This window comes from Lynx rufus, unplaced genomic scaffold (genome assembly GCF_022079265.1).
Source record: "Lynx rufus isolate CCGP_SWC_20201006 ecotype Redwood Valley unplaced genomic scaffold, mLynRuf1.p SCAF_2, whole genome shotgun sequence".
Lineage (NCBI taxonomy): Eukaryota > Metazoa > Chordata > Mammalia > Carnivora > Felidae > Lynx > Lynx rufus.
This window is the reverse complement of record NW_025814834.1, coordinates 191,547,641-191,574,950: the sequence shown is the minus strand read 5'-3', so window position 1 is coordinate 191,574,950 and position 27,310 is coordinate 191,547,641. Positions and strand designations below refer to the sequence as shown.

The 27,310-nt window shown below is 45.9% G+C and overlaps 1 protein-coding gene across 1 annotated transcript; it reads right to left on the bottom strand.

The window, feature by feature from the left end:
• Positions 1–176: 176 nt before the first annotated feature.
• Positions 177–27,310, bottom strand: PPT1 (palmitoyl-protein thioesterase 1). The gene is made up of 9 exons (XM_047084825.1): positions 27,187–27,310; positions 22,678–22,787; positions 22,328–22,455; positions 21,944–22,014; positions 20,052–20,154; positions 5,630–5,720; positions 4,281–4,379; positions 2,931–3,002; positions 177–1,721 (listed from the first exon to the last, which is right to left on the bottom strand). The coding sequence occupies exons 1-9, from the start codon at positions 27,308–27,310 to the stop codon at positions 1,599–1,601; spliced, it is 921 nt and encodes a 306-aa protein (XP_046940781.1). The 3' UTR covers positions 177–1,598.

Genomic DNA, 27,310 nt, shown 5'->3' with positions numbered 1-27,310 from the left:
TACTGGTGGTATTTGCTGTATAGAGATTAATACTTTTTTTGAAGTAAACTCCACCCCCAACATGGGGATCAAAACTCACAACCCCTAGATCAAGAGTCACATGTTCTGATTGAGCCAACCAGGTGCCCTGAGGTGTATGTAAGAATATTGAAAAGAAAGAAAAAGGACACTAAGGATAAGAAACTATTCTTTATTTTAGACAATGTCATAAAACTTTTTTCATGTTCCCCCACTTGTTACCCTTAATCCTCATCTTTTAGTTGAGAAATAAGGCTTGAGAAAGGTGAGGGGAAAGTCATAAAGGGTAAAGTTTGCAACACTAACAAGGTGTTTCCCTCCTGCATAGCTATCATATCTCCAGTTGGCATTCTGGAAGAACAGTCTTCCAGGAAGTGCTGATAGGTTTTCTCCAGGTGGGGAGGGGGCGGCCAAGATGTCCATGCTCCGTGTGGGAAACAGTAGATTAAGGTTAGTTTTCTTTACTCTAAAAACAGGAATTCTGAGTCATTAATATTCGAATGTGAGTTGCTCTCCAACAGGAGAAAAGGTGTATACAATGTTCCCCAAACTTTTTGAGCAAATCATCCTTTTTTTTCATCAAATACATCAGATATAGTTTACAGCGTACTGATAAATACGGTTTTTTGAGATGGGAATTAGCCTGATCTCTTCCCATTTTTCCTCCCATTGTCTGCTAACACCAGCAACAGAGTGCCTCTAGAATCTAGACCACTGGTCATACTGAGAAAGGACAGGTTAATCAAGGATGGAATGGGAAGAACCAGCTGCCTTGTCATTTTTCATTTCTACTTGTACATTGTTTTTTAAATTCAAGTATAATTGACATAACAGTGTTATTGCTGCTTGTACAATTTTTTCACTCCCCTAAGTTAAGCAAGATGTACACCCCCCTCCCCTCCCTTAAGTAATCCAGTTGGGTGCCACTTCCCTCCTTTTGTGACAGAGCACCTAATTCATCACTACCTGAAGGGACAAAAAGAGTGCTACCGAGACCAGACGGTGGCCTAGCAGAACAGATCAAATGCTACCACAGGACAATATACTGAGAAAAGAGAGTAGCCTCAAGAAATTCTGCAGAAACATTAAGCAATACTTTAAAAAGCGCTGGTTGAATCACCACCAGCAAAATTGAGAGAGCATTTATGGTCGCCTCGGGCCTGGATCCCGGCTACCTCTTGGCTTGAAATGCAGCTAGGCTTTCCTGAACAAAGTGTCTGCCTTTAGACTCTAATTGCTTTAGTTTCAGCCTCTTCTGGGCCTGGGCACAGTTCTGACACTGATCTGCAGCAGACTCTGTTTCCTAAGACAGCCTGACCACATTGAGGGGTTGTAAAATAATCTCCATGCATGGTTATTAACTAATTAAACTTGCATTCAACACCATATGCTGATAGGATGAGGCAAAGGATAAGGTTCGAATCTTAGATCTTTCTGAGCAGGGCATGTTAGGTGATAAGTAGAGGGAAGGATTAGTTGCAAGCTGGATGTGAGCTCAGGCTGAGGCATGAAGGGAACTGTCTCCTACTGGTTCAGAAGTGCTTGGGGCTCCCTGAGCTCTGGTGCAAACTACAAGGGTTTCATTCAAGGAAAGGTATGATGTGGGCATAAAACCATGCTTCCGACAGTTGAAGATGGTCCCCTTCTACAGCCAGGAACACTAGCTGGCCAGCATCGTCCATTTTCTTTAGCCCCAGGCGGTCCTGCAGAGAGAAAGGCCATAGTTAGTCAAGAGGCCTAATGAAAAGTTTTACAGTTAAAATAGAAAGAATGTTCACTGGCGATAAATGCCCAAAAAGCAGTCTCTGCCCTGCGTAGTAAAATTTAGCTGTACTGTCTGTCGAAAATGCCAAAAAGGATACCTCCTTCCAGTTTTCCTCCTAAGCGTTCGAAACACACATGTAATTGAGACTGTTGTCTGGAGTTCTATATTCTTTCTGAAACTTTCCTAAAGCTTCTGGAGGACCACCTATGTGGGTGGGCAAGCCACAGACAAAACTGCCTCAAAATGTCAGTTAAGTGAGACTGAGCCAAAGACAGGAAAACATTAACTTAAAACACAGCCAACCCTTCAATAACAAACCTCAAGACGCTTTCCCATCCTGCAGTTGAGGATGGCATTACCCACGGTGCCACAGAACATGTACGGCCGGGAGGACGGGCAGTCGACGGTGCCGGAGCGTTGCTTGTAGCTTACCGTCGGTTTGGCTTTCACGATAGGGAGGTTCTTAGTTGTAATTTCCAAAGCTCAACAGACCCCAGCTTCCCTTTCCTTTGATCTCACCCAAGCTGGGGCACCAGATGCAGGAGAAAAGCTAAGAGAGGAGACCACTGGCCTCTGAAGGCAAGTGGTGCAGACAGCACTTGTGACTTTTGGGAGAGTCCCAACAGCATGGAAGGCTCCAGAACTAGAGGTCATGAAATGGTGCGACCTCTGCTTGAGAAACGCTGGGGGGCCTACTGCGCTTCTTCGGGCTCTTGCAGGAGCTCCCCCGGTCACCGCCCTAAATTTCAAGATGGGACTTCGTATCTGTTCATGCTTTAAAGTAACACCTCTCCTATGTTTTCATGATGCACGGGGGAATTCTTAGATTTGCACCCTGCACAGCAGCAAAAGAAGCCAGTTCTGAACCTTTTTATCAGAAGGAAGGAGCTGGAGATGATGTGACCGTTGCGCATACTTGAAAACCACGAGGTACAGGTCTTTCATTTGGGATCTACATTTCTGTAAACCGGCGCCTGATAAGCTGGTGTAACAATCAGCACCCTAACAAGCCTCACCCGTATCAAAGCCGGACGCTTCCGGGCACCCACAGCTCCCAGGTGTACGGGACCGGGTCTATCACCAAAGAACCTAGCAGCTTCAGGAGCCAGGAGCGGAAAAAAACAGCACCCTTCTCCTCCCCAGTTACCTGTGTGTACAGAGTGGTCTCCTGCAAGGGAATGGTTTCCTTGGCTTGGCCACTTCGGTAAAATCCAAACCACTGCAGGAGACGAGGAAGAAAGGTCAGATCAGATACATAGCCACACACTGTCAGACTGAGACTAGAGACTGGCTGGTCGTTAAGATAACCAACAGTATCACAAAGTTGTAGCGAAGAATAAAAATAGAGTCTATCTGAGTCATCTCTTTTTCAGGGTGGATCCTGAGGGAGGAGTTCATCTTTCCCAAGAACTTTCTAATTCTCCGGAATTCCTGTTTCTTACAATTACAGAGCACCTATGCTGTGAAAATCCTCGTGCTAAATTCCACACCCGAAAATATATATATATGGTCCCTGTTTTCAACAGTCTATGGAGGCACAGAAGCAACTGTGTAGCACAAGGACGAGCAAACTTTTCTGTAAAGGCCAGATACAAAGTATTTGAGGCTTTAAGGGCCACGTGGGTACAACTACCCAGTCAGTGCTACCACTGTAAACAAAAGCAGCCACTGACGATATTTTAAAAAGGAATATGACTAATTAATAAAATTAAAACAATATGGCTGTATTCCAATAAAAGTTTGTTTATGGACCCTGAAATATGATCCATATAATTATGTCATCAGATATTTTGATTTTTTTTCTAACCATTAAAAAGTGGTTCATGGGCCATACAAAAGCAGACGGCAGGCTGGATTTGGCCGGCAGGCTGTAGTTTGCTAGTCCCTGGTGGCCTGACATAATGTGATGATTCTGCAAAAGAGAGAGCAAATTCTACTTGGAATAGGGATGGCATCCTGGATGGAAGAAGTGACCACTTGAGCTTGGCCTTGATAGATGAATAGGAGCTCATCAGGTGGAAAAGCCCAGGGAAGGGAACTCTAGGGACTAAAAAGCATGAACAAAGGCACGTAAAAGAAACACAGGCCAACTCTGGGTCACTTCAAGAAGTACAAGATGGCTTGATCCTAGTGTATGAAGCGGGTAATGAAGGAAGACTGGGTTGAAAAGACAAGTCAAGGCAGACCTTGCGTGCCAACCTCAGGGATTTACAGACTTTGAGCTGGTGGTTTGGGTCACAGGTCTCTTGGAAAATGTGGTAAAAGCATTAGACCTTTCTTCAGAGAACACAACTTCATAATTTTGCAAACAATTTCAGGTGGCGGGGGTTCCAGCCCCCACTGTCCCAGTTCTAGACCTCAGGTGAAGACGCCCTAAGCTACACAAGAGGTGGCGGAAAGAGACTGAAGGTTTTTCCCCCAGCAGGCAGCTGTTTTTTAATACCATTTACTCCTTCGGTCTCCTGGCATGTTTTGCTGTGCCCATACAGTGTCTCACCTCAGAATCCACTGGGTCCACAACGGAATCATTCAGGAATTTCACCATCACAAACTTCTTCAAGGCCATCAGGTTTCTCTTGTAGGACTCATTGACACCCTGGAGGAAAGGCCAGCAGTATTTCAGGGACAACATCATCAGGTTCCAGCAGGGATGTTAAAGCCTTTCAGTGCTCTGGTCTCCCCGACCCTGGGCCACCATATTTCTTCTCCATGGTATGGACTGCTTTTCCAGCTCCCTGCCCAGAATGTATCTTGTACAGCCTTTTCTTACCATCCTATCTGACTGACAATACCCCAACCAACCAGAGCACACAGATGCCAGTGGCCATGAGTCTGTCACTGCACTCTATAGCCATCCATCACACGGGTTAAAGGCTACTACCCAGAGAAAGCCAAGGCAAAATGAGAAACTACACATTCTGAGTGGCTCTGCAATACAACTCTGTTTCTCCCCTACTGCCCTTCAAATTTTGTTTTTAAAAAACAAAAATCGGGGGCACCTGGGTGGCTCAGTCCGTTGAGCATCCGACCTCGGCTCAGGTCACGATCTCACAGTTTGTGGGTTCGAGCCCCGCGTTGGGCTCTGACAGCTGACAGCTCAGAGCCTGGAGCCTGCTTCGGATTCTGTGTTTTACTCGCTCTCTGCCCCTCCCCTGCTTGTGCTGTCGCTCTCTCTCTCTCAAAAATAAATAAATAAAATTTTTAAAAAACAAAAATGGGCGCCTGGGTGGCTCAGTGGGTTGAGCATCTGGTTCTTGATTTCAGTTCAGGTCATAGTCTCTGTGCTGAGCATAGAGCCTGCTTAAGATTCTATCTCTCCCTCTGCCCGTCCCCCTGCTCACATGCACATGCGCGCTCTCTCTCAAATAAAAAAAAAAAAAACTTAAAAAACCCAAAAATTTCGAGATAAGCCCGCTATAAATTGAGCCATGTAGTTTACCAGAATCGCTCAAACCAAGCTCATGCCTGGGACCCACTCCGCAGTCTCTCTTCTAAGTAAATCTTGCTTCCGAGAAAATCTGACCCCAAAGGGACCCACTAGGAAGGCTTCCCTCAGTAAGACAGCAGCTGCGAAGTTCCACTTAAGCCAGCCAGCAACCTGCTGAGCTTACCCTGCTTCTTCAACACAAGGAAAGGAAAAGGACCTACGGGGAGAAAGCCAGAAGAATCTCAGCCTTCCTAAAAGGAAACAAAGTTCAGAAGCACTGCCTCCCAAAAAACAGAACTTCTGCTTCCCAGGTTCTGCCCAGGATACGTTGGGTAAACAGTCACAGCTGATCTGTTCGTACTGCCCCAGAAGCAAAATGAATGCACAGCTACGGACGGCAGCCTGGGATGGGTGCTTACTCTCTCCTGGTTAATATCTGCCAAGAAGATGCTGTGGTTGCGGTACATGTCCTCCTTTATGGGGTCGTGCCAGTATTCTGCTTGCACCAGGCTGCAGGAAGAAGAAGGAATGAGTGAAGGGGACCGAGCAGCAGGTCAGTCAGCGCACTGGGTGCATGCCCCTGTGCCTAGGGGACCGTGCACAAAGAGACTTCAAAAGGACGAAAGATCGGAGCCGCCAAGTCCCAGGCCTGGCCCGTAAATAGAGCAGACAAGCCTTCCACTGATGAAACAGTTCAAGAGCCCCATGAACAAGACACCGGAGGCAAGGAAGTGCTACTTAGCACGATACAAGAGCCCCACAGAGTTAGGAAAAGGACTCATCAATATTGGTTTCACCATGGCCGTGAGCCCTACCACACTTAGACCTCCAGGTCAGGGTGGCACAGGCTGTCCCGCCCACAACCCCACCTCCTTCACCCTCCTCTGCTTCCCATTCCTCCCGAGAGACTCAGCCATCACCACCTCTGTCTCCTCTGCACCCAACCATCCCATCGCTCTCTCTTCATCCACCTTGCCATCCTCAGGCTGGGAGGGAGGTCTAACCTTTCAATCACAAAGCGTTTTTCCTATCGTTGACTGATGACACTAGTGTGCAGGATTCTGATAGGTCACATGATTTTTAAAGACAAAAGGCAGGGGGGGCGGCGCCTGGGTGGCTCAGTCGGTTAAGCGTCCGACTTCGGCTCAGGTCACGATCTCGCGGTCCGTGAGTTCGAGCCCCGATCTCGTGGTCCGTGAGTTCGAGCCCCGCGTCGGGCTCTGGGCTGACAGCTCAGAGCCTGGAGCCTGCTTTTGATTCTGTGTCTCCCTCTCTCTCTGCCCCTCCCCCGTTCATGCTCTGTCTCTGTCTCAAAAATAAATAAACGTTAAAAAAAAATTAAAAAAAAAAGACAAAAGGCAGAGATCTGGTGTTGTTTATACAGTTCAGACAGGTTTTCACGTCCTTTTACTTTCCCTCCAGTCTCTCTGCTTCCCCTCCCCTCCGGGCCTTCCCCCACCCACGCTGATCCCTCCCCAAGTCTTCCCTGCAGGCACTTCCACTCAGTTCCCATATCCACACCAGGATCCACACCGCAGCATTTCCACCGAGAGCTGAGCATGAACCTGACGGGAGAAGTCCTCTGGGGCAAAGGAGGAGTCAGAACACAGGTGGGGCTCTCTAGCCCAGGCTGGCAGGGGAAAAAAGAAACATTTCTACACCATGAGCTCTCCAGCCTGAGTGGAAGAGCTGCCTCGGAGGTGATGATCCAGAAAGTTCCACTCAGCAGAGCAGGAGGATATGAGAGCCCAGTTTGGAAGCAGCAGAGGTCAGCGCTCCTCACGGCCAGGGCAGGTGCGACTGAGGTCAAAGGGGGGCGCTGTCAGCCCGTCAGCAGTCAGAGGGATGTTCCATAAGTTCTTTATAAATGTTTGGGAAGCGGGGCGCCTGGGTATCTCAGTTAAGCGTCCGACTTCGGCTCAGGTCATGATCTCACGGTCTGTGGGTTCGAGCCCCGCGTTGAGCTCTGTGCTGACGGCTCAGAGCCTGGAACCTGCTTCGGATTCTGTGTCTCCCTCTCTCTCTGCCCCTCCCCTGCTCGTGCTCTCAATGTCTGGTTTTCACTGATTTTTTAACATGTGATGAATTCCGACCACTTATGAAATACTGACATCGGCACTGGTCTAACACTGTGGTCGCTCACCCTGTGCGAGCTGGCTCCCTGTCCCCCCAAGGACGACTAGCTCCCTCAGCAGCGACACGCTGGCTGGCACACGGCAGGCGCTCAGCAGGACGGCTCTGCCGAAGGGAAGGGACCGAGACAGGGATGCCAGACAAGCTCCGAAACAAGTCGGCTGGCGCTGAAGGAGGGGTAGGATGTGGAGATGTGAGCAGAAGGGAAGGCAGGACGGTGAGGAGAACAAGGGAAGAAGCTTCAGGAGTGGGCGCTCAACAGTGTCAAATGCTCGGAAGTGGTGAGCCTCAGCACACACACGTCCACACAGGCGGCCAGAGTTCCTTCAAATAACGGTAAGTGAGGGGCACCTGGGTGGCTCAGGCAGTGAAGCGTCTGACTCTCGGTTTGGGCTCGGGTCATGATCTCACCGTTCGTGAGTTCGAGCCCCACGTCGGGCTCTGTGCTGACAGAGCAGAGCCTGCGTGGGATTCTCTCACTCCCTCTCTCTCTCTCTCTCTCTGCCCCTCCCTGCTGGTGCGTGCTCTCTCTCTCAAAATAAATAAATAAACTTCAAAAAAAAAAATTTTTTTTTTAAAATGTCAAGTGAATAAATGCAAATGTCTTTGGATCTTGCCAGACCAGGTTCCGGACACCCAGAATGACAGCGGGGAGCCCAATGGCTGAAAAGGCGGTAGTCCTAGGTCACCTTTTTGTGTGAAAAGGAAACAGAGCTAAGAAGGGGCAACAGGAAGAAATGAAGCACATTTGGTTTGCGAGAAGCTGGGTGCACAGGCAGCAGTGGGGGGAAGGGCCTGAGGCTGAGCAGAAGCTGAAGTGCTGCGGGAGGTGGAGACGTGGGGGAGGCAGACGGTTCTTCAGGAGGCAGAGAAGAAACATGGGCTCGTTATTATCTCCTTTGCACCAGTGAAGGGCCAAATTCAGGGAGGTTAAGCACCTCTCTCAAAACCGCTACACAGTCACAGACAAGGTAAGCTAGGAGCCTAAATCTGTCCACACTCTTTCCAATGCAGCCTGCTCACGAGGCTGTCAGCGCCCCAGAAGTTGGAGCCTTTTTTTCCATCTTTCTGTTTTTAACGTTTATTTATTTAAAAAATTTTTTTTCAACGTTTATTTATTTTGGGACAGAGAGAGACAGAGCATGAATGGGGGAGGGGCAGAGAGAGAGGGAGACACAGAATCGGAAACAGGCTCCAGGCTCCGAGCCATCAGCCCAGAGCCTGACGCGGGGCTCGAACTCCCGGACCGCGAGATTGTGACCTGGCTGAAGTCGGACGCTTAACCGACTGCGCCACCCAGGCGCCCCTATTTTAAAGAGAGAGAGGAGGACAGAAGATCCACAGCAGGCTCTGTGCCGACAGTCAGGAGCCCAGTGTGGGGCTCCAACTCGCAAACCATGAGATGGGTGACCTGAGCCAAAGTCGGGACACCTGACTGAGCCATCCAGGCACCCCCCCACCCCCTACTCCCCACCACCCCCAGTTGGAGCCTCTATCCCTGAGGCCTGCTCTAGCCACTGTGGCTTAGAGACAATAGTAGAAGCATGAGTATAGCACTTACATACACTGGGCCTCTTCTAAGCACTTGACATACATTAACCTATTTAATCCTGACAAGAATTCCATAGGGGAAATGCTATTATTAGCCTCGTATTTACAAATGAGGCAGCCATACCCAGAGTGATTAAGCAGCTTGCCCGAGGTCGTCCTGCTGGGAGGTAATAAAGCCAGAATAGCCTAGCAGGCAGTCTGCCCCCCCCCCCCCAAGCCTTGCTCTTAACCACGATACACGTGTACTGTCTCTGCGGACTGTGGGGTGCACACAGCACCCACAGCCGTGTATTGCACAGACCCAGGTTGGAATCATGGGTATTTGCCTCTCTGAGCTGGATTATAATTATATTTTTTAAGTAATCTCTATGCCCAACACTGGGCTCGAACTCACGACCCCGAGATCAAGAGTCGCAGACTCTTCTGCCTGAGCCAGCCAGGCGCCCCTTGAGCCGGATTCTTTGCAGGGTTGTTGTGAAAATTAAACAAGAGCCGTAAAGCTCGGTAGTGTGTCCACGCGTGGCACAAATTCCACAAAAGGTAGTGCTCTCAGACCTGTCACCATCCCCTTCTGTCCCTCCTCTCCCACGCTCTGAAGCCAGCTGCTTACCAGCAGGCTCGCGCAGAGTCCGCAAGGGGAAATGCTGCTCAAGTCCTAGAGTAAGAGGAACACGCGCCTGAAGGGGAGCGAAAGGAATGCAGCAGAGTGTGCGCTGAGGGGATGGCCAAACGCTAAGAAGGTCTGATCTAAATCACAAGATGAGTTTTGGTAGAATCTGACAATAATTTAAACTCCAGATGAAGGGCACAGCGAAACCGTCTGACTTCAGCTCAGGTCGTGATCTCACGGTTTGTGGGTTCGAGCCCCGCGTCGGGCTCTGTGCTGACAGCTCGAAGCCTGGAGCCTGCTTTGGATTCTGTGTCTCCCTCTCTCTCTGCCCCTCCCCCACCCAAGCTCTGTCTTTCTGTCTCTCTCTCTCAAAAATAAGTAAACATTAAAAAAAATTTTTTTAATAAATAAACTCGAGATGAAACAATAAAAGTCCAAGCACAGCCAAGACTTGAAGAGGAACTGGGTAAACGTTGCTATAGTAACTGAAGTAGCGTGGTCGCTGGGTGGAAATAGACAAATAAGCCAATGGAACAGAAGCGCAGCCCAGAAACAGACTCAAGCATAGAAAACTCCAGGTAGATGAAGAGCATGAGAATAAAAACAAAACGTTTTAAAAAAATGAGAGGAAAATATGGGGTAGGAGAAGAGCTTTGTGCATCAGTCAGAAGGACTGATAAAGTGGCCTGAATCCAAGTCAGAAGGCACTGCCCCAGATGCTGGTTGTACAACACTGTTAAGGTACTTAATGCCCCTGAACTGTACACTTAAACATGATTCAAACGGGGGGCGCCTGGGTGGCTCAGTCGGTTAAGCATCCGACTTCAGCCCAGGTCATGATCTCACAGTTCGAGAGTTCGAGCCCCACATCGGGCTCTGTGCTGACAGCTCGGAGCCTGGAGGCTGCTTTGAGTTCTGTGTCTCCCTCTCTCTCTGCTCCTCCCCCGCTCATGCTCTATCTCTCTGTCTCTCTGTCTCTCTCTCTCTGTCTCTCTCCTTCAAAAATAAATAAAAACATTAACAAATTTTTTAAATGATTCAAATGGCAAATTTTTATGTTTTATATATAAACATATTATATATAAACATCTATAAACATATATATGTTTTACCACAACTTAAAAAATTAATGTAATACACCTAAACCCAATGAATTATACACTTTAAATGAGAGAACTGTATGGTATGTAAATCGTAGCTCAATAAAACCATCTAAAAAACCAAACTGCAGTCAGGTGAGCATCCAACTCTTGATTTCAGCTCAGGTCATGATCTCATGGTCATAGGACAGAGCCCCATGTGGGAGTGGAGGCTGCTTATTAGGATTCTCTCCCCCTTCCTTTGCCCCTCTCCCCCTAGTGCATGCCCCCATGCACTGTCTCTCTCTCAAAAATTAAAAATTAAAAATTAAAAAAAAAAACTAAAAATAAAATAAAAAACCTGTTACATGAAACGAAGACACCATAAGTAAAAAGATGACCCACGGGCTGGGAGAAGTTAAGTGTAACATACCTAACAAAGAAAGGCTTAGTATTCATAATACACGTGCACATGCGTGTATATACTTACAAATCAGTAAGAAAAAGAGCATCCAACTGAAAAACAGGCAAAAACTAGAATAGGCAATTCACAGAAAAGGGACACCTGAGCAGACAACAAATGTGAACAGATGTTCAAGCTGTCCAACAGCACGTACAGATTGGAATGCGAAACCATTCTGCACACATCTGACTGACAGACACGTGACATTGGATCAAAAGTTAGTAAGACGAGGGGCGCCTGGGTGGCTTGGTCAGTTAAGCATCCAAGTCTTGATTTTGGCTCAAGTCATGATTTCTCAGTTCGTGGGATCGAGCCCTACGTCGGGCTCTGCACTAACATCACAGAGCCTGCTGGGGATTCTCTCCCTGCTCCTCCCCTACTTGCACGCGCACGTGCTCTCTCTTTTGCACTCACTTTCCCTCTCTCCCAAAATAAATAAACTTTTTAAAAAATTATGTTTATGAAGAATTTTATTTTTTTTTAATGTTTATTTTTGAGAGAAAGAGAGAGAGAGAGAGACAGAATCTGAAGCTGAGCTGTCAGCACATATCCTGACATGGGACTCGAACTCACAAACTGTGAGATCATGACCTGAGCCAAAGTTGGATGCTTAACCAGCTGAGCCACCCAGGAGACCTAGTAAATAAATAAACTAAAAAAAAAAAAAAAAAAAAAAAGTAAGACTGGAGAAAACAGGAACACTCACACTCTGTTGGTGGGAACAGAAATTGGTTCAACCACCTCGGCAATACCCAGTCAAGCCTAAAATGCACATGCTAACCACCAAAACAGCAGCTCAGTGCACTGTTTTCGAAGTACTGTTACTATGTTAAACACTCTACACCTATTAACTCATTTAACCTTCTTTACAATTCGTAAGGTATACTTATTGCTCCGTTTTACAGATGATGAAACTAAAGCAGAGACGTTACGGAGCATTCCCCAAATTACCCAATGAATCACTAAAAGTCTACATGTGAATTCTGCTAGTAGATAAATTCTTGTACGAGGACAGCTAAGTAATAGAAAATACATATATTGGTCTCCAACCCCAGTTCCTGGCACAGAGCTCCTAAAACCTTGTAACTTCCTAAGTGTTATGTAAGAATACTGGGAGCATCTTTTGTCCTACTCAGGAGGCTCTGGGTGGGCTCCTAGGTGGTTCCTGGAAGGGGCTGGTCACCAGAAAGACCAAACCTCCACCTGAAGCTCGGGATTTTCAACCCTGCTCCCCACTCTCCAGAGAGGGGCTGGGGGCTGGAAATGGAGTTAGTAATTCTGAAGTAGGCGTTCAGAGAGCTTCCAGGCTGGTGAACACATCCACACCAGAAGGGTACCCACCCCAGCTCCTGCGCTTGGGACCCCAGCGCTCCCAGACCCCACCCAGTGTATCTCTTCATCTGGCTGTTCAACTGTATCCTTTATCATACTTTTTAATAAACTGGTAAACATGTCTCCTTGAGTTCTGTGAGCCGCTCTAGCAAATGAGTCAAACTGAGGAGAGAGAACCTCCACTTTGTAGCCAAGTCGGACAGAGGTTGTGGGTAACCCGCAGACCTACTACTGGCAATGGGCATGTGGGGGGTTGGTAGGCTTGTGGGAGCCCTTCACCTGCGGGATCTGACGCTACCTCCAGGTAGACAGTGTCAGAATTGAGTTAAATTGTAGGACACCCAGCTGATGTCACAGAGAATTCGTCAGTGTGGGAAAACCACCACACATTTGGTGACCGGAAGTGAAGTGTCCTGTGTGAGTAGAGTAGTGGTGTAAAAGTAAAGGAGACACGCAGGAAGATAGACTGGGCTTTTCAACACAAGGGTGTTCTCTCAAAGTTGTTTGTTATAATGAGAAACTAGAAATGCCAAAATGTTTGTAATATGGAAATCAATACACTGTGGTAGTCACAGAATACAGAATGCCACGAAGCAGTCAAGACGAATGAACTAGGGTGCCTGGGTGGCTCAGTCGGTTAAGTGTCTGACTTCAGCTCAAGTCATGATATCTCAGTCCATGAGTTCCAGCCCTGTGTCGGGCTCTGTGCTGACAGCTCAGAGCCTGGAGCCTGCTTCAGATTCTGTGTCTCCCTCTCTCTCTGTCTCTCCTCTACTCATGCTCTCTCTCTCAAAAATAAACATTAAAAAAAAAAAAAAGACAAATGAACTAGATGTATATGTAACCACATGTTTAGATCTCAAAAACATAATATTGAGTGAAAAACTCATTTGCAGCATAAAGTGCACAAGATATTCATAACGTTTTAAATATATAAAATAATACTATTAAGGATAGATATGGATATAAATATACAAAATATTTTTAATGGACAGAATTTTTTCAGTTTTATTTATTTATGTTGAGGGAGACAGAGACGGCAGGCGCGGGGGAGGGGCAGAGAGAGAGGAAGACAGAGAATCTCAATCAGGCTCCGAGCTGTCAGCACAGAGCCTGATGTGGGACTCAAAACCACAAATTGTGAGACCACGACCTGAGCCAAAACCAAGAGATGGACACTTAACCGACTGAGACACCTGGGCGCCCTTCTACTACTCTAATTTCTTGACAATGGTTGTCACCAGAGAAGGAGGACAGAGAACGGAACCTGGCAGAGATGTGTAGAATTCAGTGTTATCTGAAATGTTTCAGTTCTTAAAATATCTGAGACAAATATGACAAAATATTACTTTTAGGTCTCAGATTACATTACTCCTTATACTGTTTTGAACAGTTAAAAAGTGCCTAAGGGAGCTTCAGTGGCTGCCTCAGTATTTCCAGAAAAGGGGGTGGCAAGTTGAGGGTGAAGGCATGGGCACAGTGGGACACCTGTGGATGAGCGCTCTATGAGAGCTGCTGGGGGCAGAGGCCCTGCCAAGCACTGGGCATGCAGGGCTGAGGGCTGCGGACCAAGGGGAGCGCCACTTAGGAGAGCAGAGCTGGCCCAGAGGAAGAGGAGAGGCCAAGGCTGAGGCCAGGGCAACAATGCAGTATTCCCTGGGGCAGGGATGAGCACAGGATACAAGGTGGAAACTGGAAGAAGGAGAAATCCAGGAAGGGCTGCCAGCTTCTCAAAGGGGAACTAGAAGGCAGACTTCACATCCACAAGGTGAGAGAGAATGGTCACCCTCACCATTCCTCACTGCTGCCCGCACTGAGCCTGGCCAGGGGCTGGTGCGGGAAAAGGCCTCCCTCACTAGCTTCCCAGAGTACTCCATTAAATTTGCTTTGCTAAGGCTGAATGATCTCAACAGTGTAGAAGACATCTTGAGGGGTCCCTGCCTAAGTCAAAATCAACCCTCCCTTGTCTGGGAACTGTATCCTTCCTGCCCTGCCCCTCCTGGTTACAGGGGCAAGTATAACTGGTATGTAAGGTCACACTTCTGTGGCCACAGTCGATGACAGAGACCTGACCTGAGCTGGGGCATGGTCCCTTCCTCAAGAATCTGGATTGGGACAGAAGATTCCAGCCTCGCCTGAGATAATAACCTAAGCAGAGATGATTAAAAACTTAGAAGCTGGGGCACCTGGGTGTCTCCGTCGGTCGAGCATCCAACTCGGCTCGATTGGTCGAGCATCCAATCTCATGGCTCAGGTCGTGATCTTAGGGTTTGTGAGTTCAAGCCCTGCATCGGGCTCTGTGCTGACATCGCAAAGCCTGCTTAGGATTCCCTCTCTCTGCCCCTCCCCTGCTCAATCACTCTCTCTCTCTCTCTCAAAATAAATAAACTTAAAAAAAAAAAAAAAACCCAAAAACTTGGAAGCCGGGCAAGGCCACCTTTTGCCATGTGGGTGGCCAGAGAGGCTGGTGTGCGTGGAGAGAGGTAGCAGCAATGCCAGCTGGAGACAGATGGACCTGGCTGTCTGTGACTCCCATTCCTTGATTCTAGAACCTCTGAAACCTTGAGTACCAACAGACTATGAACTACTTTAAAAATTTACTTTGGTTTGATTTGGTTATTCGCCTGCAATGAGAATCCTTCTGGGTACAAAGGGCAGCCTAGGAACATACTGCCAGGAGAACACAATCTCCTTCTGTCCTTTACACCCTCACCTCCCCCTTCCCGCCTCTCTACTGGGACTACCTGCCTCTTTAAATCTCATACTGACCATCTGCTAACCGGAGATATACATAGAAATATAAAATAAACTTTACAAAGAAAAAGCAACCCCATAAAATTAGAGAAGTATCAATCTGTAAATGAACTGGTGAGAACTCAGAATCCATTCCCCAGGGAAACCATGTGATACATGCTGAAATGTATCCTGGCTTGCAGTCTAGTTCAGCTACATTATGAAACGTATCTCGTGTCATTCCACTTCTCTCCATCTCATTGAGCGTCCACACCACCATCACCTCTTAGCAAGACGCTGCAACAGCCCCTGCTTTTCCTCTACCCACTTTCCAATCTGCTCTCTACAAAGCAGTGGAGACCTTCCAAAAACATGTATCGGGCCATGTTACTCCCTTGCTTAAAACCTGCCAGTAGCTTCTCCTGATGTTTTGAAGGAAACCCAAACTGCCGACGTGACCTGCACGTCCCTGCCAATGTAGCCCCTGCCAACTCTCCCGTCTATCACTAAACTTGTTGCCAGGGCCTAGAACGAGCCCAAGGTGTCCCAGGATCAGGCCTTTGTGCCTACTGTTCCCTCCGCCTGATGGCTCTTCCCTTAGCTCCTCCTGTGCTCCCTTTCATCTTTCAGATCCCAGCCTCAATACCTATTCTCCAAAGACCATTTTGTCCAGAGTAGATACGGCCTCCACTACCCTCCGCCACTGCATCCTGTTTCTCTCCACCACGGCCTTAGCACTGTTAGGGGTGGTCCCTGCCTCTGTTCACTTGGAGCCTCCTTTTCCCCACTGACAGGTTACTGCATGACAGCAGGGACCGTCATTCTCTCATTCTCCCTTTATCTGCCAGACCTACCACAGGGCCTGGCAAACTGCAGTGCAACAGCTGATGGAATTATGAATGGAATGCTTTAGAACTGCAACTAAAAGAAGACAAAACCACTGCAATACTTAATAAATAACAGAAACAGGAAGTTCAAGTTGAATAAACACTTTAAACACAACACCACTAGTGGTAACAGCCCAAACCTGCCTACTTGGTAAGAACTGAGCACGGCACTGAATTTCTGTGCAGGGAAGTATTACCACGTACTCCATGCTGGGGAAGAGGAGGAGGTTTGAAGACATACTAAGCCACGTAACTAGATGGGATAGAACTGAGTGTCTCCCAACAGGTGCCTAGAAAGAGGGGCATTCTTTTTTTTCTCCCATGTCTGAAGAGGTCTTTATTTTCCCTTCACATCTGGTTGCTCCTTGAAGGTTGGGCATAGAATTCTAGGATGGAAATCACTCTCCCTTAAAACACAATGGTACTGTGGGTGCGTGGGTGGGGTACCTGGGTGGTGCAGTTGGTTAAGCATCTGACTCTTGATCTCAGCTCAGGTCATGATTTCACAGTTTGTGAGTTCGAGCCCCGCATCAGGCTCTGTGCTGATGGCGTAAAGCCCGCTTGGGATTCTGTCTCTCCCTCTCTCTGCCCCTCCCCTGCTTGTGCTCACTCACTCTCCCTAAATAAATAAATGAATACATTTAAAGAATTAAAAAAGAACATAAAGGTACTGGGTGGCTCAGTCAGTTAAGCATCCGACTTCAGCTCAGGTCGTGACGTCACGGATTGTGAGTTTGAGCCCCACATTGGGCTCTGTGCTTGGGATTCTTTCTCCCTCTCTCTCTGTCCCTCCCCATCCCCTATGAATAAATAAATATATACATACATAAATAAGGACACAAAGGTACTGCACCACTCTCTTCTAGCTAGCAGTGCTGCCGGCAGGAGGGGCGGTCAGTAGTACGGATTCTGTGGGCGGCCTCCCTGGGGTCTCCTCTTTATCCCGGTGCTCTGAAATTTCACAGGAGCGTACCTCAACGTGAATCTTTTTTCACTGTTGCCCTAACCACTTAGCGAGCCTTTTCTGTCTGGAAACTCATGTCCTGTCGACCGGAGAAATTTTCTTGTATTGCTTCTTTGATAATTCCAATCCACCCTTTTCCTCTGGATGACTTTCAGAACTCCTATGGGTCAGAAACTGGACTTCCCAAACAGCTAAATGTCTTTCATTTTGTCAGTTCTTTTTTTTCCTTTTAACCTCTTCGAGTTTTTGTTCTAATTTCTAGGAGATTTCCTCAAGTGCATATTCCCATATTGCGCACACATTTTTGTTGTTGTTTATTTTTAATTTCCAGGAGCTCTCTTTTACTCTCTGATTGGTGGTTTTATTCACATTCTTTTCTGGTGCCCTGGATTATAATTCTTTATCTCCAAAGATAATAATTATAGGCTTTTTTTTTTTTAAGGTTTTCTTTGGCTCCTTGAACTGCCATCTTTTCTTTCTAAGTTGCTTTTTATACTTTTTGTTGGTTTTGGTCTGTCTTTCACCTTAGAAGCTTTCCTCAGATGTCTGACTGGGGGTCCGGGCTCATGGTTTACACAGACACCACAAAAGCTGGCTGGAGGCTCCTCATGTGAGAACAGAGCCTACCTCCTGGTGGCTTCACCTCAGGGGGGTCAAGAGGAATCCTATCATCTTGGAGGATTCCAAAACATCAACTGTAGATCTGTTCTCTGGGGCCAGTCAGGTTTTCCAGAGACGGGACTGCCGCTGAACAACACCCTAGCAGGTAAGAAGCCTCAATGCTACCATTCTGGGAACTGAGTGGGAGGGAAGGGGGAAGGCGTGGGTTTTCTATGTGGTGTCTTACCACCAACCTGTGCCTGTTGTCTCAGAGGCTGGCACTTCTCTAGTTAAATTGCTCCAGAGAATAAATTTTGCTTTTTTTGTCACAATGGGGGAGGAGCAATCACTTGGATGTGCACCGGTGGTTTGATCATTCCTTATATAGAAAAATTTTTCCCCAACAAAAAGTCCTGTTTTTAGCCCCAGGCACTTATCTCTACCTTCCAAAGGATCTTATGCACCTCATTCCTGACCCTTTCTGGAGCTATAAAAAGTGAATCTGTTCCCTTTTTGTCAGTACATCCTTCTATAGACATACAAGGTTTCAACGTTTTCTGCTAAAACAATTATCACTCATTCATCTGCTTTTTTTTAAAAACATGTTGACATCTTTTATTGTCTCTTCTCTCCTGTCTTCTCTGCCCTTGTGGGTTTATTACTTTTTATTCTTTTGCTACTAGTTGATTATTATTCCAGTAAAAGGAGGAAGTGAAGACAAACACATCAATCTACCACTTTTAATCAGTTACATGTGACTGGCTCCCCGCCATGACTGCTCATTTATAGTCACTAATAATTCTGATTGCCAAGGGTTGTATTTGGTTCACAAAAGAAACACAAAGAAAAAAAACGTTGAATTTTTCTGAGGCATCTGGGCAAGAGTTAGAAGAATAATAAGTAAAGAATAAATAACAATGAAGTTTAAAGAAGTCACACATATCCATGAGCAGAGAGAACAAGTAGAATATAGACAACCGAGCTGTGACTAGTCAAAACAGAGTTAGGGGTAAAGCTTAGCAGAGGTTTGAGATGCCTAATGGAAAAGGGGGTGGAGACATAGAAGTATCTTAGTTTCAGGGTGCCTAGCTGGCTCAGTCGGTGGAGCATGTGACTCTTGATCTCGGGGTCATGAGTTTGAGCCCCACATTGGGTGGATTTGAGAAAAATAAAATAAAATCTTAAAAAAAAAAAAAGTATCTTAGTTTCTTTCACTGACCACCAGGTGGCACTACTGACCCAACACAGCTTTGTCGCTGTGCATGTAGCCAAAGGGTAGGAAAGGAAGAGAGAGCTAGCCGTAGTTGTTTCCATATGTGAGTCACTGGCAAGGCTGAACCCTGGAAAATGGCTTCAAGGAAGTGTTGTATTGAAGAATTGGTATTAGACAAGAATGATATGCTTTGAAAACCTGTAGGGTAGGGGCGCCTGGGTGGCTCAGTTGGTTGAGCGGCCGACCTTGGCTCAGGTCATTATCTCGCGGTCCATGAGTTCAAGCCTCGCGTCGGGCTCTGTGCTGACAGCTCAGAGCCTGGAGCCTGTTTCAGATTCTGTGTCTCCCTCTCTCTGACCCTCCCCCGTTCATGCTCTGTCTCTCTCTCTGTCTCAAAAATAAATAAACATTAAAAAAAAAAATTAAGAAAAAAAAAAAAGAAAACCTGTAGGGTAGCTACCAGAGCCATACTAGTCGATGCCAAATCTGTTATCGTTTAGAATACTCCACACCTACTAAATCCAAATCTAATCTCTGATCCCAGGAATGAAGCCCCAGGATCCATTTTAATGAATTTCCCAGGGGTTCTGATGTACAATTTAAGTTTGGAAACAATTGAAAAGAATACACTCCAAAAGTGATTCTGTACATTTTTAAATATCCAAACACATCTGAGTAGTTGCAAACACTGACATAGGAGGCTAAACCCTCGTTACTGACAACACAAAGAATCTGTCATCCAAAATATATACGGTAATTTCTTGGGCTTGGGATTTTTTTTAAAGGCCCTTTTGTTAGTTTTATTTAAGATGGAAATTTATTTTGTTTTTAATTACATTCTTTCTATATTAAAAAAAAAAATACCCTAAGAAAACCCTGGGTGGCTCAGTCGGTTAAGCGTCTGACTCTTGATTTTGGCTCAGGTCATGATCTCACAGCTCGTGACTTCGAGCTCCATGTTGAGCTCTACGCTGATGGTGCAGAGCCTGCTTGGGATTCTCTCTCTCCCTCTCTCTCCCTCTTTCTCTCAAAATAAATAAAATAAACTTTATATATATGCATATTAAAAGAATACCCTCCCTTCCTTTTTAAAATTAGTATTAAAGCAGTTTTAGGTTTACAATATAACTGAATAGATAGCACAGAGATATTTACAAAAAGCCTCTCATTTGAATATCACTGGCCCCTACTCCTGGAATCACTGTTACCATGAAAGTCAGCATGATATTTTCATGCAATGACAGTTCTGTATCTTTTTTTAGCCAACCATACATACCGTTCTTGAACAGCTTTGTTGTAAGCCCCAACATTCAGTGTTTTTCTGATCAAGTCACAGATGTGAGAGCTCTCCCCTGGGCACCGAGGGAGTCCATAAACACCTACAACAGCAGAAGCCAAATATCCATTCTTTCAAGAATTGTGTACTGAGTAACTACTATGTGCAAGGCACTGTGAGGAACAAAACAGACCTGAACTAACCTCTGATCTTGTTCACTTATTCCTCAAGAAAATATGTATTGAGGGGCACCAGGGTGGCTCAGCTGGTTAAGCGTCTGACTTCGGCTCAGGTCACAGTCTCACGGTTCATGGGTTCGAGCCCCGCATCAGGCTCTCTGCTGTCAGCGCAGAGCTCACTTTGGATCCTCTGTTCCCCTCTCTCTCTGCCCCTCCCCTGCTTGCTCTCTCTCTCTCTCTCTCTCTCTCTCTCAAAAATAAACACTTAAAAAAGAAGATAACGTAGAGCATGCATACCATAACCAGCTTCCCCCTGACGCTCCTATACTCTTTTCTGCCTAAGGACCTTGGCACCGGCCGTTCCCTGGTAGATGTATTTCCTCTCTCACTGCTTCAGTGGTTGGACTCATTTCATTTCTCAGGTCGGAGCTTCGGGAAGTCACATCCGACTCTCCTAACTCAAGTAGTGCCTAACCCCAATTCCTACCCTTCCCCCACTTATACCTTCCACCTTCATCATCCTCATCAATAACATTTTCAGGGTTGCCCGGCATAGTTCTAACCATATGTCGGCAATAATTCATTTAATCTTCATGACCATGAAGAGAGGAAATCATTATTTGTACCATATTACAGATAAGAAACTTCTAAACAGGAAGATGAAATACTCTGCCCAAGGTTAGATACGAAGTGCTAAGAGTCAGGATATGAACACAGGCAGTTTGGCTCTAGAGCCCACACCTTTAACCACTGCCCTGTCTCTTAAGTATTATCCTATTTTTTTTTTAATGTTTATTTATTTTGAGAGAGAGGGAGAGCAGACATGTGCATGACTGGGGGAGGGGCACAGAGAGAGGCAGAGAGAGACCTGGGGCTCCAACCCACAAACTGTGAGATCATGACCTGAGCCTAAACCGAGGGTTGGATGCTTAGCTGACTGAGCCACCCAGGGACCCCCTGTCCTATTTTTTTTTTCTTGATCATAGTTTTCACTCTCTGTATTTATTTATTTCCTTGCTTCATTGTCTATTTCTTCCCTACCCCCCAACTAGAATGTTAATTTCCTGAAGACAGGGACCTTGTCTGTCTTACAGATTTTCAATACATGTTTGTTGACTGAATGAATGATAAGGTTTTTACCAACATGCATTTGAATAACACTTGTGTTTTTTAAAAACAAGGAGCACGGGTGGCTCAGTCAGTTAAGCATCTGACTCTCGATTTTGGTTCAGGTCATGATCTCATGGTTCGTGGGACCGAGCCCCATGCTGGGCTCTGTGTTGACAGTGCAGAGCCTGCTTGGGATTCTCTCTCACCCTCTCTCTCTGTCCCTCCCCAACTCATGCACACGCAGGTGTGCGTGTGTGCTCTCTCTCAAAATAAATACACTTTTAAAAATAAATAAACAGGGGCGCCTGGGTGGCTCAGTCGGTTAAGCATCCAACTTGAGCTCAGGTCATGATCTCGTGGTCTGTGAGTTCGAGCCCCGTGTCAGGCTCTGTGCTGACAGCTCAGAGCCTGGAGCCTGTTTCAGATTCTGTGTCTCCCTCTCTCTATGACCCTCCCCCGTTCATGCTCTGTCTCTCTCTGTCTCAAAAATAAATAAACGTTAAATTTTTTTTTAATATAAATAAATAAATAAATAAATAAATAAAATCAAGTGGTCGTGTGGATTAGAACGGAGAAAAAAGGAGGCAAAGAGGCCAAGGTTACCTTGATGTTGTCCCCCAACCGAGATCAGATTGATCATGGGTGGTGACGGGCATCTCTGAGCCACTGCCCTCCTGGGGGAGAAAAGGATTATCAGATGGAAATGTATCATCAACCACCAACTTCCCAGATGGTGGTTCATCTTCATTCCCTGTGATTCCCCAAAGCCAGGGAGTGTCAGGATTTCCCCCAGATGGCCAAACAAATCCTTATTCTTTCACAGAAAATAAAGTTCCATAAAGCTTTTTATATGCAGACATCTTAGAATAGTGTTCCTTCCAAGATAGATGAAGAGCTCAAAAGAATTAGAGGAGTAGCTAGATCTGAATGAAAGAAAAAAAAATTCAATCCCATGTAAGTCGTATGACATCACAGAACAGGACTTACAGAAATTGGCCTCCCTGGGAGAATCCCATAGCATTGTAGCCTTGCTGTAATTTAGGGTCCTTAGCCAGAATCTGACACACTGTTGTTACTTGGGAATTGACATTCAAGAAGAAGCTGTTCTCCACATCCTAAAAGAGGAGCCACAGAGGAAGGATGGGGATGAGAACCACCACTGGTGTCTTCTCTAAGAAGGCAAATTTGTTTCGTTGGAATCTGCACACAAGCCACTCAAGAGTTAAAGTATCATTGCAAGATTTGCTGCTAAAAATGCAAGACAAAGCATTTTAATAGTACATTCTATGAAATCAGTCAGCAAACCTTCAAAGGAACAGAGCTGTGAAGGGCCTTACCTCCATCAGGGTCTTCCCAATCTCTAAAGATAAGACATAAATTCCAGGTATTTTCTTCTCAACCATTTTTTTAATAGCACCCATGCTTAAGGGATTACAACAGCTGTCTCCTAGACAACAAAGACAATGGCAGATATTCATGAACCAGGTTACAGAGTTTTTAAAAAGTTTTAAGCTTCAAAGGGCATTATAAAGAATGTGAAACATGACGTGTCTGGGTGGCTCAGTCGGTTGAGCGTCCGACTTCAGCTCAGGTCATGATCTCATGATTTGTGAGTTCGAGCCTCGCATTGGGATCTGTGCTGACAGCTCAGGGCCTGGAGCCTGCTTCAGATTCTGTGTCTCCCTCTCTCTCTGCTCCTCCCCTGCTCATACTCTGTCTCTCTCTCAAAAATAAATAAAGATTAAAAACAAAAATTTTTCTTAAGGTGAAACATACAGAATGGGAGAAAATATTTGCAAAAGGAAAAAAATAAAAAGGGAGAAAATATTTGCAAATCATATATTTGATAACGGTTTAATACCCAGGATACACAAAGAACTCTTACAACTCAACAAGAAGTTAACCTAATTTAAAAATGGAAAAGGGACTTGAACAGACATATTTCCAAAGGAGATATACAAATGACCAACAAGCATATGAAAACACGTTCAACATCACTGGTCATTAAGGAACTGCAAATCGAGGCACCTCGTGGCTCAGTCAGTTGAGCGACCGACTTTGGCTCCGGTGGTGAGCTTTGAGCCCTGCACCAGGCTCCCTGCTGTCAGCGCAGAGCTGGCTTCTGATCCTCTGTCCTCCTCTCTCTCTGCCCCTCCCCACTCTCAAAAATAAACACTAAAATAAATAATTTAAAAAAGGAAATGCAAATCAAAACTACAATGAGATACCACCTCATACCCACTAGGATGGCTTTAATTTAAAAAACTGGAGGGGCGCCTGGGTGGCTCAGTCGGTTAAGCGTCCGACTTCGGCTCAGGTCACGATCTCGCGGTCCGTGAGTTCGAGCCCCGCATCGGGCTCTGGGCTGATGGCTCAGAGCCTGGAGCCTGCTTTCGATTCTGTGTCTCCCTCTCTCTCTCTGATCCTCCCCCGTTCATGCTCTGTCTCTTTCTGTCTCAAAAATAAATAAAACGTTAAAAAAAATTTTTTTAAACTGGAAAGTAGCAAGCAAGGATGTGGAGAAATAGGAACCCTTGTACATTGCTGGTGGAAATGTAATATGATGCAGCCATCGTGAAAAGTTTGGTGGTTCCTCAAAAAGGTAACCCTAACAATTACCATAGGATGCAGCAATTTCCCTTCTAGATATCTACCCCAGAGAAATTAAAACATGCCCATACAGAAACATGTACCTCAATGTTTACAGCAGCACTATTCGTAATAGCTAAAAGGTAGAAGTGACACAAATGTCCACCAATGGATGAGTGGGTAAACAAATTGTGGTATACACATACAGTGGAATATTATTCAGCTGTAAAAAACAAAAGAAATACACATGCTACATACATACGTACATATGCTACAATGTCGATGAACCCAAATTCACATTAAATTCACACTAAATTCACATTATTATAAGTGAAAAAAGCTAAACACAAAAGGTCACATAATGTTTGATTCCCTTTATATAGGATATATCTAGAACCAGCAAATCCATAAAGACAGAAAACAGATTGGACATTGGACATTGGACAGGAAGTGTTGGGAGTGGGGAACAGAGTGGTTACTTACGGGGTACAGTGTTTTCTGGGATGATGAAAAAAACTTGAAACTAGAGAGGAGCACTGGTAAAACAATATTATGAATACACTAATTGCCACTGAATTGCATACCTTAATATGGTTAATTGTAGGTTACATGAATTTCACCTCAAAAAAAAAAAAAAGACCATTTTTTGCGTGGCTCGTGTTTTCTCAAGTAATAACAAACTTCAAAAGCCCACACAATACAGTTGGGACACCGAATTCATAACTGAAACGTAAGCAGAGGTGCATATTACCCTGCCTTACCATTTGGAACATTTGGGGTTAGTAGAGTCAAGAGCACTTAGGAATCAAACTCAAGGACTAGGACTAGGGAAAGAAAAGTGAAACGCCTAGGGCACAAAATTTCAGGAGGTACTCACTCGCAGGTTCGTGCAAGTGCTGACCCTGAACTTCTACGAGCTAGAAAGTGAATGCCTTCTTAACTTTTGCAATGTAGGGGTCTCCTTGCCTCGTCCTACTCCCAGCCCTGTTTCTTTTCCTGTTTCAAAGAACTAAAACCAAGAACTGGAAGAAAAGTGACTGGCCGCTCAGTTGGAGAAGTAGGCTGAGATCATTTTCCATTTTGAGCTTAATCATTCCATTTCTAACTTAAGAGGAACCTTAAGAATTCATTTTTAAAGAAGGAAAAGCTGAGGCTTAAAGCATCCTCTATTTGTCTCATAATAACTTCTTTTAACTCCACTGTAGTAGCCCTGGAACCCAGCACAGAGCTTTGAGAAAACTGTTTATATTTGCTGACTGTAATTCCTCTTCAGGGTTTTCTGTCTTTCTTTCTTTCTTTCTGTCTTTTTTTCTTTCTTTCATGATTTCATTTATTATTTACTTACTTTTAATTTGTTTTAGAGAGAGAGAGAAAGAGTGCGAGCGGGAGAGAGGGGCAGAGGGAAAGAGAGAGACTCTTAAGCAGGCTCCATGCCCAGCGCAGAGCCCAAGACCGGGCTCGATCTCATGACCGTGAGATCGTAACCCGAGCAGAAATCACAAGTCAGATGCTCAACCAACTGAGATAGCCAGGCACCCCCAAAACTGCTTTTGTTAAGGTTATTAGTGATCTTCAGATTGCTAAATCCAATAAGCAGTTCTCACTTGACCTGTTGATAAAATTCCATGCAGCTGATTACTCCCTTCCTCTGGAAACATTTTCATTGGACTTCCGGGACATTGCACTCTTCTGACTTTCCTCCACCACCACCGTCTCCTTAGCTAGTTTCTCCTCCTCTGAACCTCCAAATGTTGGCAGCGCCTCAGGCCTCAATCTTTACACCTCTTCTCTCCTCTGTGTACACTCGCTCCCATGATCCTGCTCAGTCTCATGGCTTTAAATGCCAGCCACACACTGAAGGCTCCCAACATAAATCTCCAACTTGTATTTCTGTTCTAGACTCCACACTCCAAATGGCTCTACAACATCTGGATGTCTAACAAGCATCCCAAATCTATTAAGTCCAAAAGCAGACTACTGATCTTCTCCCTACCCTAAATTTGCTCATCGTACAGGCTTCCCCATTTTGGTAAAATGACAACTTCATCCTTCAACTTGTCCAGCCCCCAAACATGGAATCATCCTTGACTCCTTTCTTTCTTGCTCATCCCAAATCTAATCCGTTAATAAATCCCATTGGTTCCACCTTCAGAAGATACACAAACTTTGACTGCTTCTCAATATCTCCCCTATTACTATATTGTTTCAGGCCACCACCATCTCTTGTTTAAGTTGTTGCAATTGCTTCCTAACTTGTCTCCCTGCAAATGTCTGTGTCCCTCTACAACCTATTCTTAATATAGCAACTAGAGTGGTCCTTTTTAAAGTGTAAGTCATATTATGTTACTCATGTGCTCAAATCCCTCAAGGGCTTTCCAACTCATTGTAGCCAACTCCCTTTGTAGGCCCCAGCATCCCCATCCACCCCAACCTAAACCCCTACTTTCTTCTCCTTGCTCACTCAGTTCCAGCCCCGCTGACCTGAATGTTGTTCCTCCAACATATCAAACATACTTCTGCCTCAGGGCCTTTGCATTTGCTGTTCCTTCTACCAGCTATCCACAGGGTATCCTCCCTCATCCACTTCAGCTCTTTGCACAGATGTCACTTTCTGGGTGAATCCTTTCCTGACCCTGCTTATAAAATTGCAAGCCCCCATCTCCATTTCTCTCCTGCTCCCGGCTTTGCTCTTCTCCATTGCATTTGCCACCATTTTATTTAAAACATATTACATGTTTTAGTTATTTCTTTATAGTCTGTGTCTCCCCCTGGAAAATAAGTTCAGAAAGGGCAAAGACTTTGGTTGTTTAGTTCACGGTCTTATCTTCAGCATCTAGTAGGTGCTTAATAACTACGTGTTAAATGGAAACATGAACCTTAGGTACCTAACAAATCTCTATTCAGTGTGCGAATGAATAAAAGGATGGATGTCCTGGTCATGCAGCCACAGCCAGGATTGCCTCAAGTGCCAGACGCTGCACCCTGACACCACCGCCGTGAGAATTAAGCAAGAACCGCCGAAAATACACTAACGCAGCGCACGGGTCTCTGCCAGAGCTCACCAAAAGACAGCCCCTTCTCCTCTCTTCCTTTCCAATGCAGAGGAGCCCCCCCCCACCCCCCCATCCTAAAACGTCGGGCCAGCCTGCTGCTGTGCGACCACGGTCCTCGCTCTCCACCTCGCACTCTGCCGATGCGAACCCAGGTTGGGAAAGAGGAGTCGCCAAACCCTCCTGCTTCTCTTCTCCCTCACTCACCCATTCCATGCCAGATGACCAGCGGCAGCGGCACCGGCGGGTCGAGATGCCCCAGTGCAGGTGCCGCGCAAGACCCCGGCAGGAGAGCGACGGCCAAAAGCCACAAACAGCTGGGCGACGCCAT

Bases quoted from the DNA above. Each gene is read 5' to 3' on its own strand.
- PPT1 (XM_047084825.1), bottom strand. From the start codon at position 27,310: ATGGCGTCGCCCAGCTGTTTGTGGCTTTTGGCCGTCGCTCTCCTGCCG. The intron at 20,155-21,943 runs GTAACCTTGGCC...CTGCTGTTGTAG, and splicing joins GGTTGGGGGACAACATCAAG to GTGTTTATGGACTCCCTCGG. The intron at 3,003-4,280 runs GTGAGACACTGT...CGTCTCCTGCAG, and splicing joins TGGACCCAGTGGATTCTGAG to TGGTTTGGATTTTACCGAAG.